This window comes from Scardinius erythrophthalmus (assembly GCF_964197995.2).
Source record: "Scardinius erythrophthalmus genome assembly, chromosome: 21".
In the NCBI taxonomy this organism is placed as follows: domain Eukaryota; kingdom Metazoa; phylum Chordata; class Actinopteri; order Cypriniformes; family Leuciscidae; genus Scardinius; species Scardinius erythrophthalmus.
In genome coordinates this window covers 9,161,915-9,175,518 of record NC_138241.1, presented here as the reverse complement: position 1 = coordinate 9,175,518, position 13,604 = coordinate 9,161,915, and the positions used below count along the sequence as shown (strand labels likewise).

The 13,604-nt window shown below is 36.7% G+C and overlaps 1 protein-coding gene across 5 annotated transcripts in view; it reads left to right on the top strand.

Moving 5' to 3' along the window:
• Nucleotides 1-13,604, top strand: part of mcph1 (microcephalin 1) — a 113,129-nt gene that overhangs the window by 41,605 nt on the left and 57,920 nt on the right. For 4 of the 5 annotated variants that reach the window (XM_081350984.1, XM_081350985.1, XM_081350986.1 and 1 more), the window contains 3 exons: nucleotides 3,472-3,509; nucleotides 12,685-12,847; nucleotides 12,964-13,041. The exons of the other annotated variant lie outside the window; for it this stretch is intronic. In XM_081350984.1, the coding sequence (XP_081207110.1) occupies nucleotides 3,472-3,509; nucleotides 12,685-12,847; nucleotides 12,964-13,041 (279 nt within the window). The remainder of the gene's footprint in view (nucleotides 1-3,471; nucleotides 3,510-12,684; nucleotides 12,848-12,963; nucleotides 13,042-13,604) is intronic. 5 annotated transcript variants of the gene reach the window in all.

Here is a 13,604-nt window from a genome sequence, read left to right as displayed (position 1 = left end):
CAACCAATCAGATGACGACTTCGACATTCCTGAAGTGTTTCCAGTTAAGTGTACCATATGCATCAGACGTTTAGCCAACGTTCCGTGGGCGTGACGTCTGAGGCTGAGACTACACTGGGGGTGACGCAAATCCATGGCTGACTCTTCAGGAGGAGTTGGTCCTGGTGCTTGCTGGACACTTTCAGATGTCTTGAAGCCTTCTTCTCTGCAGTTGAACCTCTCACATGAAGTTCTTAATGATCCAGTAAATGGTTTTTACTGGTGCAATTTTTGCCATTTTGATGCAAAGAATGATTACTGCACTTCTTCCCTCCTTTTATAGCAATAAGCCAGCTCTTATAATCCAATCAGAATGATACTGACTCGTACTTATTCACACTTTTTCCATGTGCTGATATAATTAGTGAAATTATGTTAGCGGTGAATGTGAATAAACATCAACTGAAGCAGCAAACTTTGCAAAACTGTCACTGCCTCTACTGCCTCTACTCACTTGTATAGTGAGTCAGTGAAGTTTGATTTAAGCCCCACGTGTCACCTCATAGTCTCGTTCAGACACACTGGGTCTCTTAGTCATTACATCTTCTTTTTCTTCATTTCATCAAATTGCACAGGAAATACAAACACTCATCTCTTTATGCAAACTCATTTGAAAAGAATTACTGTCCCAAGTCTTTATGTAAACCTTGAAAATGTGTAATTCACGGTGCCCCACACAACATGTGTAAAAAGGATATTAACTTAAAGCATGTTTCATTCATTCATGTCTTATTTTTAGTTTAAATGTGAGAATGTTTATTAGGGGTGTGATGATATACAGATTTGTTTCAAAAATTTGCGGTATGGTTCTTTCTGTTGAGCACACGTGTACCGAACGAATACAGTGTTGTTTTAGTGTTTAAAACTCAAGAGTTAGTGTTTAGCTGAAAAATAAATGACACAGCAGTGTCAGCTATTTGCATAAACAGGTCTTAAAAAGCCTTAAATTCTATTTTGAAAACCCTGCAGATACCCTGATTTTACTTATGTTCCTTCATTGTATGCCTAGCTGAAACATGGGAATAAATTAATACAACCTGCATTAATACAATACATATAATTGTATTAATGTAATTCATACAATAATACAATTTATCAAAAAATATTTTCAGCCTTCATTTTGACACTGTCTGAGATAATCCATTTATAAGGGGTGGCTACTTTAAGGCTGTTATGATTGGCTAACGTCATTGCATAGGAAAAGTTATCAACGCCCACTCGCTATTGCACATGAGTGTTTTGAAAACATTATCCATATAAAACCACAGTTTTACAGTCTTGTTGCTTGGATTCATTCTAAATAACAAACACATACTGGTACATATAAGTTCATAAGTGCTAAATTTGCTTCTGTGAATATTGTATCAATTATTTAACTACAGTGATGTACCATGCCATTTTAGCTTGTTTTTACAGTTCTTTGATATCTTTTGTAGTGACTTATCTGAGTGCTCCACATTGAAAGAGCAGTGGTGTACCAAATGACCTACTGATCAAGTTTGCCATGTCAGAGAAAGCATGTTTATAGTATGTGATGCAAACATCAAAATGTATTTAGTTAATTAAATTATGCATTTTGGTAAAAGGTTTTGAGGTCTTAATCGTGGTATTAAGTCTTTTTGTAATCTGCCCTTGTAATCCTTAATTTAAGTGAAAAGGAATAATGTCTTAAATTAGGATTATGCAGGTTTTTATTTTTTTGGATACAACGTAAACAAAGGATTTATATTGTTTTTGTTTTTTTGGAAGACTTATTTTGGACCATTTTTTGTTTTCACTATGGACACTGCTTGAATGACTACTTTCGTCATTAATATCTAACGGATAAGAATTAGTTTTTCTACTTTTCTCATGTGGTTGTATTTATTTGAAAATATTGTTAATAGTAAATAATTTTAATGATTTTGAATTCTTTTTGTTATTTTGTAAGAGTGCAAATGCATATGTTTTTTTATGACCTAAGACCAACCGATTATGAACAAAAGGGATGTGCCCGAAGCCGAATACCATATTCAGAAAGGAATGGATAATGGCTTCAAAGCGAATAACGAATTCTACCAAATAATTGGGGGGAAAAATCGGCTGCCCCTTTCACTCCTTGTGTTTGCTGAATAATTGCCAGGAGACTGCATAGCAGATCATCTACATAAATCTCTAAAATGACTACTCAATAATGAGTGTATGAAGTGAATGAGTGTAAACTTTATGAATGAAATGAGCAGAGCATGATCGCAAATGTAATAGCCATGTTGTCTTGCATCTCTCAGAAATAAGAACTTTGGCGAGTGATCTCAAGTAAAATACTACATTAAACACATTTTCTACTATTTGATGTCTTTTAAAATGTTTTAAACCTTATGATATTACCTTACTATATTAAATGTTTCACTCTCACACGGAAATAGGAAGCATTTATGTATTCTGTATAATATGTTCAGATCTACATTTGTATGCATAGTAAAAGTTGTTTTAGCAATTTTCAACCAAAAAAATAGCGACGTTACCCCTACATTGCTGGGAAATATAATGCAGTGGTTCAGTAGTGAAGCTATTTTATTACTTAAAGTCAGGGCGGCGTCGATAACAAGCTTCTTTGCTCCTGAATGTTTCTGTGTGTGTGCGCAGCATGATCTCTGTGTATGTGTGTGTGCGCTTCAATGAAAACAGCGCATTAATATAGAACTGATTAAACTGACTTGGAACTACCTGTGCATTAAATGTTTTTATTTTAATAAATATTCCTGCCAAACAAATTCTGTATTGAGACAGACTATGATATATTAAAGTTTAATTCAAGGGTTACGTTTTGAGAAAACTCCACAGAATATTTGATCTGAATCAGATGTTTATGATATTTAAGAGAGATGTTTTACAGGTTGAGCATCTACAGAATTGTTTTCCTTGAACAGTCTGACACCATTTTACGAGCAATGACGTTTGCTTCTATTGACTGGAATAATAATTGGCACCTGGCCACGTGTTTGTGTCATGGTCTCAGAAAGGATTTTGGTAAACATGTTTATGTATAACCTGTTTTAGCTGCCCTGTTCATTGATGGATGTAAACCCCAACTTCCTGTAGGAATAGAGAGGAAGGCCGTTCATGTGTTTGTACTACAGGGCTGCTGTACTGAGGCCAGGGTACATGGGACAGATAAAAAGGTGTCACAGTGTTCTGTGCTTAAACGTCTCTCAAATGCTTCCCCTCCCATATGGCCTTGGGCTTTCATTTCCTTTTTGTTCACCAAATATGCAGATATCCGGCATGTGTTTACTGGTTTATGCTACTTGCCAACAAGGAGCTCAATAGTACATGTGTCTGAGATAATAAGAGTTTAGTTGATTGGCATCAAAAAAACTTTGTGTACGATTAAAAAGAAATAAACTGCAACAATCTTTCAGTGTTTTTAATTTATTTTTTCTGTCTTTCCAGAAAAATAGATCCTTGGTAATGACAAGCATGCCCACTGAGTGAGTATCTATTATTGTGTTTTCTGAGTACTTTGAAACAATGAAAATAATAAAGCTGGGTCATTCCATGTCAACTCAACCCCGGCTCAAATTTTTTATGTTGTTAATATTTTTTCTTGTGAAAGACAAACATGAATAGTGATGAAAGCCAAAATATCAAATGTCATGGATGAATATTTGAGTAATTGACCATTTTGTAGAGGTGGGTCAAAATTACAATTTTCACCTGAGATTTGGAGTAAAATTACAAATTGATTAATAATGTCCAATTTAACGCACCCCTGAGGCGGCCGAGAAACAGCGCCGCGAAATGGGCAGAAAATGTATTAGGCGGCTTATTGTGCACTGTGTAATGCAAGTTAGAAAATGTATTAAAAAAAAATCTACAGTAAAAACTGCTCAAAATGTGGATTTCATTAGAGGAACAGCTGTCCTATAATAGGATAATGTCCACTTTAACGCACCCTCTGAGGCGGCCGAGAAACAGCGCCGCGAAATGGGCAGAAAATGCATTAGGTGGCTTATTGTGTAAAATGAAAATGAAAAAATTCATAAAAAAAAAATTAAACAGTAAAAACTGCTCAAAATGTGGATTTCGTTAGAGTAGTAGCTCTACTATAATGGGACAATGTCCAATTTAACGCACCCTCTGAGGCGGCCGAGAAACAGCGCCGCGAAATGGCCAGAAAATGTATTAGGTGGCTTATTGTGCACTGTGTAAAATGCAAAATTCAAAAATTCATAAAAAAAAAATTCTACAGTAAAAACTGCTCAGAATGTGGATTTCATTAGAGGAACAGCTGTACTATAAGAGGATAATGTCCAATTTAACGCACCCTCTGAGGCGGCCGAGAAACAGCGCCGCGAAATGGGCAGAAAATGTATTAGGCGGCTTATTGTGCACTGTGTAAAATGCAAAATTCAAAAATTAATTAAAAAATAATTCTACAGTAAAAACTGCTGAAAATTTGTATTTCGTTACAGTAGTAGCTCTACTATAATGGGACAGTGTGCAATTTAACGCACCCTCTGAGGTTACCGATAAACAGCGCCACGAATTGTGCAGAAAATGCAATAGGCTGCTCTTTGTGCATTGTGTAATGTGTTAAAAGTTAAAAAAATCATAAAAAAAAATTCTACTGTAAAAACTGCTTAAAATGTGCATTTCATTAGAGTAGTAGCTCTACTATAATGGGATCATGTCCAATTTAACACACTCTCTGAGGCGCTGAGAACCAGCGCCGCGAAATGGGCAGAAAATGTATTAGGTGGCTTATTGTGCACTGTGTAAAATGCGAAATTCATAAAAAAACATTCTACAGTAAAAACTGCTCAAAATGTGGATTTCATTAGAGGAACAGCTGTCCTATAAGAGGATAATGTCCAATTTAACGCACCCTCTGAGGCGGCCGAGAAACAGCGCCGCGAAATGGGCAGAAAATGCATTAGGCGGCTTATTGTGCACTGTGTAAAATGCAAAATTAAAAAATTCATACAAAAATAATTCTACAGTAATAACTGCTTAAAATTTGGATTTCGTTAGAGTAATAGCTCCACTCTAATGGGACAATGTCCACTTTAACGCACCCTCTGAGGCGGGTGAGAAACAGCGCCGCGAAATGGGCAGAAATGCATTAGGTGGCTTATTGTGCACTGTAAAATGCAAAACTCAAAAATTCATAAAAAAAAAAATTCTACAGTGAAAACTGCTCAAAATGTGGATTTCATTAGAGGAACAGCTGTCCTATAAGAGGATAATGTCCAATTTAACGCACCCTCTGAGTTGGCTGAGAAACAGCGCAGCGAAATGGGCAGAACATTTATTAGGTGGCTTATTGTGCACTGTTTAAAATGCAAAATTCAAAAATTCATAAAAAAAAAAAAATCTACAGTAAAAACTGTTCAAAATGTGGTTTTCGTTAGAGGAGTAGCTCTACTCTAATGGAACAATGTCCCAATTTAACGCACCCTCTGAGGCGACTGTGAAACAGCGCCGCGAAATGGGAAGAAAATGCAAATGCAACCAAAACAATGCAACTTCTTTAACTATATCGTCACATTTGTCATGGGTGCATAACTTCAAAATGCTAAAGTAAAAATGTCTAAATTTGATACTGTGATAACTCTTCTGTATTGTCAGATTGGTTCCATAACTTCAAATTGTACAGTAACCATGCCCATTGCTTTCAAGTCAATTCAATTTAATTCATACATTCATTTGTATGATGCATCACATCATTAATGCACAATACATCATTTCAAAGGAGCTTTACAGAAAATGCAGGTTTCTGTGTTACAAAATCACAATAGGATTTGATGAGATATCAGAAAGTACAGTTATATAAGTTAGTAAAAATTTGTATTTACAAATATCAAACATGCATTTTACCAAGATTAGTGTGCAGTTTAAAGTAATGATAAAATGATAATTTTTGTACAATCATCCATGTTTAACTACCTTAGTTAACATTAACTAATAATGAACAATACTTCTACAGCATTTATTAATCTTAGTTAATATTAATTTTACCATTTACTAATACGTTATTAAAATGAAAGATTGTATTTGTTAACATTAGTTAATGCACTGTGAACTAACATGAACAAACAATGAACAGCTGTATTTTTATTAACTAACATTAAAAAATATTAATAAAAACTGTAACAAATGTATTTCTCATTGTTAGTTCATGTTAGTTAATACATTAACTAATGTTAACTAATTAACATTATTGTAAAGTGTTACCGTGTCTTTTTAATAAATGCAACACGTTCCCAAAGTCATGTGAAATAATCGTGTTACATAATCGTGATTTTAATACTGACCAAAATAATCGTGATTATGATTTTTTCCATAATCGAGCAGCCCTACTTCCATCTTTCTAAAGTCATTTTTACCCCTTTGTAATTTGGTTCCAAATCTCAGGTGAAAATGTTAATTTTGACCCCCCTCTACAAACTGGTGGATTACACAAATGTTAATCTATTAATCTCTCTCTCTCTCTGTCCTAGCGTGTATCCCATATTTGTATAGGGTCCGCTTGTTTGCATGCTTTTCGCCACTTGGCTCGGTCCAGGGCATCATCAGTGGTGATATTTACTGCGCGCATATCCTCCACCAGACGATCGTGCCACCGCTGCTTCGGCCGGCCACATGGTCGTCGCCCGCGTGGTGATAGATTATAAGCCGTTTTCACCACTGTCTCATCGCCACTTCTGATGACATGGCCATACCAGCGGAGTCCGGCTTCACGCATTTTATGGACTATGGGCACCAGTCTATTAATCTATTAATCTAATCCATGAAATTTGATATTATGTCTTTCATCACTAGTTATGTTTGTCTTTCACCAGAAAAAAATATGAACAAAATCACAAATTTGAGCCGGGGAAGTTTCCAAAATTTGATTTTGATTTGACTCGGAATGACCAAGCTAACTGTTGTGCTGCATGAATACAAGCAACCCTCTAGATCAGAGGTCTTCAATCCTGTTCCTGGACGGCCACTGTCCTGCAGAGTTTAGTTCCAACCCTAATCAAACACACCTGAATCAGCTCATCAGGCTTTTCAGGATTGCTTGAAAATACAAAGAAAGGTGTGCTGAAGCAGGTTGGAACTAAACTCTGCAGGACGGTGGCTCTTCAGGAGCAGGATTGAAGACCTCTGGTCTACATTGTGATGAAATCACTTGTATATGAATAAAAATTTGCATTGGCTATTCAATTTCAACCCACACCACAATTGACAATGTAAAAGTTTTTTTCCACGCGTTACATCAAATATTAATGGTTCACCTCCGGCTCCTGCTCACTAGGCATGTCACAATAACTACTTTTTGTTGGGCAAATATTGTCCCAAAAATAATTTTGATAAACGATATTATTGTCATTTTAAGACCATTTTATGCCACTGAATATAATCATAATATAACAGCATATTAATGCCTTCACACTTTCAAATGACAATGAACTTTCAATTTTAATATTTAATATTTAGATATATAAAACAGAAAAACAGTGCAGTGGAATGTAAAAACTTGTTCTCTGTAAATGAACTAGACACTCGCGACTTCCGTGTCCCATGTGAAACGGCCTTAAAGTACCCATTTAATCAAAATTGACTTTTGGCTTTTATCAATGTGTTAGCCTTAAGGTTGTCAAGCAAAATTCGCTTTGACAAAATTTGCATTTAGAAGATATAAGTGTCCAAAACTTACACTTACTTCTGCCAATATGGATTAAATGATTTTGATGACATCACTGCATTTCAGCTTCTCATCAGATTATCTGTCCAATCAAAATCTAAGCTGTAGCTGAAATCGGTCACTTATTACAAAATTACTATTTTCTATATGGTGAATGGTACATATAGTGGATAGGGAACGATTCAGACAGTGTAAATATGCTTTTCATTGGGGGTGAGGAAGTCATGTGAATAGCCACAGCATGCACACAGTCTGCTCTGACTAGAGACATGATAGCACAGAGTGGATCATATGCGCGAATCGCCACAGACAACACAAAAGGTATTGGACCCATTTGAATTCTGCACAGAATGATATATTTTAAAGGGATATGGAGGAGATTAGGAGGAGAAACAGTTAGACCGTATCGGCATTAGAAACAGCAGACATAACACCAGTACTATGCACCAACATAAATTACACTTTTTTTCAAACTACATATCCTCAGCATGATTATGATCACGCCTTTGCTTTGGTGACAGTTTCATATTAAATATAAAAGGGGAATCTATTAGACTCTGGCTGTCATAAGCTGTCAAATGCTGCTTTGTCAAGCTCAATGGCTCTGGTCGAGCTGTGATATTAACAAAGCGCTATTGGCTATTTTAAAAAGGGGGAGGAGCTGCTCTATGTTGCGCCTTGTCTTCCTGTTTCAGTGGAAATTACATCAACACATTAAATAGGGCCTTTAACGCTAACTGCGAGCGTGCACCATTTCACGCTGTGATGTTTATATTTGCACAGGAACCGTGGATGCCGACTTTGATACTGAGTGCATTTGGACGTATTCTTCCAAACTGTCTGTACTCTGTAGTTGTCAGGAAAACACTATAACACTATACCTTTTCTATACCTATCTTTTCACCTGTCGATGTCCGCTCTGTGTATAAAGGAGCTGCTTGAGTCTCCAACATGGAGAGCAGATAAGATGAGAGAGGCATTTATAATGGGCAATATATCACGTCACCAAAATGATCAGGTCATGTCCATATATATTGCGATGAGTCAATATATTATCTTGACAGGCCTACTGCCCACGTGCAGAACTCTAATCTAAAGTAAGGTTATGACCAAATTCTGTATATTATAGGATGAGAAATTATATATCAGAATAATGGAATACATCAAAATAAAGTTATTTGTGCTGAAAATTCTAACCATGTGGGAATGCAGATTTTTGGATAAAGTTGTGGTCATACACCAGTATAAATAGTATAAATGTCGGTGTATAAAACTGAAAATAAACTGGACAAACATGAACAGGTTTTGTGAAGGAAAATGTAAGACTTTTTAAAGACCTTTTCAAGACCAAGTAAAGAAAATTTAAGGAATAAATTGAAGTGAAAACAATACGACAATATGTTCTCGAAGGGCGTTTTCACACCTGGCTCATTTGGAGTGTTTGTTGATGTTCTCCCTTAGTTCGGTTCGTTTAGGCAACTGATCATGGCAATTGCGCTCGGATCCGCTCCAAAACCATCTCTCCGAGATTGACTGAACGTGGTTGTCTCGGCCCAATTAAAAACAAACTCTGGGGCAGTTCGGTTGAGGTGAGAAAGCAATTCAACCCAACGGACCAACAAACCAAGTGGCATCATAATTCATAATGGGAAATGTGTTATATACACTTTAGAGGTTGAAATTACAGCTTTCAACAGATATTCATTACTTTAATTCATTTTACAAATAAAAAGTAGCTTTAATCGCTTTGCTCCCAACAAGTAGAATATGGAAATATCTTTTACTCCACCTCCAGATCACACTGAAAAAAAGTGATGTGTTCTCTGTATTTTTGTCTTGTTTTCCAGTGCAGATGTCTAAAGATTCTTAAAGCTGCAGTAAGCGATTTATGAGAAACACTTTTGATATTTGAAATCAATCCAACCAAACCCCTTTCTTAATTTCTCTGCCTCCAAATGCACACGCACGAAATGCACGAGTGGATGTCTCTGTAAAACTCTTGCCTGATCATAACCCTTCTTTTTCCAGTGATTTTCCTCTGACCTTTTCTCTTTTGTCTCGGTTAGAGTCCTGCACGGGTTCGGGTACCTCAAATTTTGCTCAAACGGGTGAGAAATATCCAACTGTGTCGGATACGGGTGCGGATCGGGTCGGACACGGGGGAAACACGGGTCTAAACACAGTTTAAAACAATCACATGCAAACGTAAAAATATATGCATATTTTTAGGAACACATCTACAAAAATATGCCTGTATTTCAAGTTGATAAAATCATTTAAAATCCACATCAGCTTATTTGTCCCCGCACGCGCCACGCTCTCCCAGGAATCTATAACGTAGCCTATAGGTTACTTTCACTTTTAAAAATTCCTCATAACCGCGCGCGATCTGCTTGCAGTCGTCGAGATGGATGCTGAGGAGTTGAAGAAAAGAATTGCTAGTGGAGATTGTAAAGTTGTCGACAATAGCCTACGTCATCAAAAATAAAGTCCAGTGTGTGGGAGAAATTTGGAGTTATCTAAAGAAAATATTGTGAAAGGCTTTGCTGCATGCATTTTCGTGTTGGATAGCCGCAAATGTGGAACTTCATCACTGAGGAAGCACGCAGATAACTGTGGTAACAAAGCAGTTCTATCGAACAGTATTTTTCAAATTTAACACAAGTATGTGTGGTGTGCAGGGCGTGTTTGAACCCAAAATTGTCAGATGTAGCCTAGGCTAGACGAATTGCATGGCAGATATAGTGTTGTAGCCGCATCTGTTCGATTGGTAAAATGTTATAAAGCTACTCAGTTTTGTGGTAATTAGGGCTGAACGATTTTGGAAAATAATCTAATTGCGATTAGTTTTACCAATATTGCGATTGCGATTTAATATGCGATTATTTTTTAAGCTCTATCTTTTCTATTATTTCAACAAAAACAAGCAATACATTGTTGTAAAATAGGATGGGAAGCCGATCAAAAAAATTTCTTATTAATTAATCTTATTAATAAAACTTAAAATATTTATAATTATAAGTACTTTTAAAAAGAATTACACATTAAAAAAAGATAATACAACTATATGTTAAGAATTTTAACTAATATAGCTTCAAAACATAAAAGCAAATAAAATAAAAACATTAAAAACATTACAAGCAATAAACAAAGAGTGCTTTCAGTATTTAAGGGTAGGCTGTCTGGACGTTTTCATCTCTTTTGAAATATAAGATGTGGTTTGTCCTGCCTGTTAAAATAACTGGCTGCGTCTACATTAATTTCGCGTCATTAAAGCATTTTGAGATGCAAGTACATTTAACCACGTAGACGGAGTCGCTCACAGCCGCGTGCTCAAGCGCTCTTCGCAAAGCGCATGTGACTATTTGAATTTGAAAGCAGCTTCTGTCGGTGATTTTCATATTTTTAATATATAAGCCAACTGCATTCCAAAAGACATATGATGCCTTCGTAGAGCATTTGTAAGGAAAATACCGTCGGGCTAGACTACAGGAGTAACATCAAGCAAAGCACGCGTATCTCATAGCGCATCTTGTGCAATGCAGCCCAATAATGTCCTTGTAATTCGCTTCAACTTTTCCGAACTTTATGAAAGATTATTTTTCGGAAGGTTCGAGTGGTGTCGTGTGTGCGTGCGTGCGTGCGTGTGTGTGTGAGACAGAGGAATTAGAAGCAAGCAGAATATGGTTGTTTATAAAGCACACGCAGCGCCATCACGTATCTGTGTTTAAAACTAAGCTCAGACTCTATTCTGAAATTATCTGAATAGATACAAAATCGTTGGAGAGAATCTATAACACAATATCACATAAATTAAACACAAACTGTTCTTTCCTGTAGCCTATGCCAGGTCTATGTGTAGCGTGCCAAGTTGATGCTTCCTCCGTAGTGCAGACTGCTTTACTCTCGCGTGTCACGTGACCAAAGTTTAATTGCAGCTTTTGCGGTTAGAAAATCGTGTTTCATCATATCGCGATATTATCGCAAATGCAATTAATCGTTCTTCATGTACTGGCCTTTTGACAGCTTTGGCTGAAGTTGTCCTTGTGTTAATTGTCCTGTAATAACTTCTGTATGACCTGGCAATAAACATTTTTGTAATTGTGTCTATAATGTGATAGTCTAAACTGATTTTATTTCGGGTGCGGGTCGGGTAGCGGTTCTATTTTAAGCGGGTCGGGTCGGGTGCGGATTTTGATTAGTGCTGCTGTCGGAAAATGGGTCGGATGCGATTTTAAGCACTGCGGGTACGGGCGGATGTGGGTTTACAAAATCGGACCCGTGCAGGACTCTGGTCTCGGTCCTCTCTCTTTCTACAGTCTTTCTTCAAATCTTCCTCCTCTCTCTCTCTCTCTCTCTCTCTCTCTCTCTCTCTCTCTCTCTCTCTCTCTCTCTCTCTCTCTCTCTCTCTCTCATGTGTGTATACACCCCCTACTGCTTATTAGCTACAAGTGTGTGGTGGTGCTCGGTCTGATCTCTTTCAACAGCGTTTATCAGAAATTGCTTACTGGGCCTTTAAATCAAGATACATTTACTTGAGATGCAAAATGACACAAAATATTTAAAAAAAATTCTGTGAAGTTCATCAAAATGAAGTGATGAATGTTTATGATTAAACAAGAACAATATCTGCTAATGGGTTCAGAAAAATAAACTTAATTCAAAGGGAAGTTTTCATAATTGACTGATAAACATTTGTTCTTGTTTAAATAATGAACTTTTGTTATATTTTTAAAGACTTCATTTTAGATTTGTATCTCAAGTAAATGTATCAAAGATGTTTAGATATTTGTATTGGAAAACGGGACAAAAATAATTCTTTTGCAGTCCATGCAACACTCATGCCATGACTTTAAGACTTTCTGCTTTGGTTTAAGACCTTTTTAAGGCCTTAATTTGTGTAAGGGTGAATTGAGACTAGCAGAAACCCTGAAGTTTATGATTTTTGTTTGTTGTGCATTTGTGTTTAGGAAGCAAGAGGTAGTCTTCCAGCTGGTCAGAAATCTGGGTGGTTTTACAGTGGTCGATAATGTGTGTGAAAGCACCACTCATGTGGTGTCCGGCAGCCCACGGCGGACGCTTAATATCCTGTTAGGCATTGCACGTGGCTGCTGGATCCTCTCCTTTGAGTGGGTGTGTATAGTGCTTATTGCTTTGTGTGTATTTTTTCGTAACTGTGATAAACATCATTCTGTAAAGATTTAGGTGATAGTTAATATATTGTATCTTTTTTTTTCTTGTCTGTGCAGATCCTATGGTGTTTGGAGCACAGGCAGTGGGTTCCTGAAGAACCATATGAGCTATCCGATCATTTTCCAGCTGCACCTGTAAGTACACAAGTACACTTATATTAATAGTGCATACAGTCACAAAATCTGATTTTGCCTGCAGTCTGAACAGATCTTTATTCCTGGCCATTTCTTCTGCATCCAACACATTGATTACGAGAGCTCATTTTTTGAGTACCATCTAATCTACCCAGATTTTAATATATGGCCTTGTTAGGAGAAGATTAACAATATTCTCTTCACATATGATTATGGATATGGTTTTGGATCATCAGTAATTTACAATAGGGATGTTTTGTCCCCATTATGACCACGCAGGAGAGATGGTGTTTCAAATCTTGTTGTACTTTTTTTAAATATACAAATTATATTACATAGTTACAACTACATTTGTAATATTAGACATTCAAAACATTCACAATGGGTATAAAAAAAACCTCTGTGGGCATAAAAGCGAACTAAACTCGGAGCACCTCCTGATGGTCCTGATGAGAAAATTTGCAGTGCTCGCATAAACTGTTTTCAGACCTCTGACACTGAAAAGAATGAGTGAAAACTTTTTCCTTGGGCATTGTGAGAGTGCTTGTGCTCATGACTGCGGT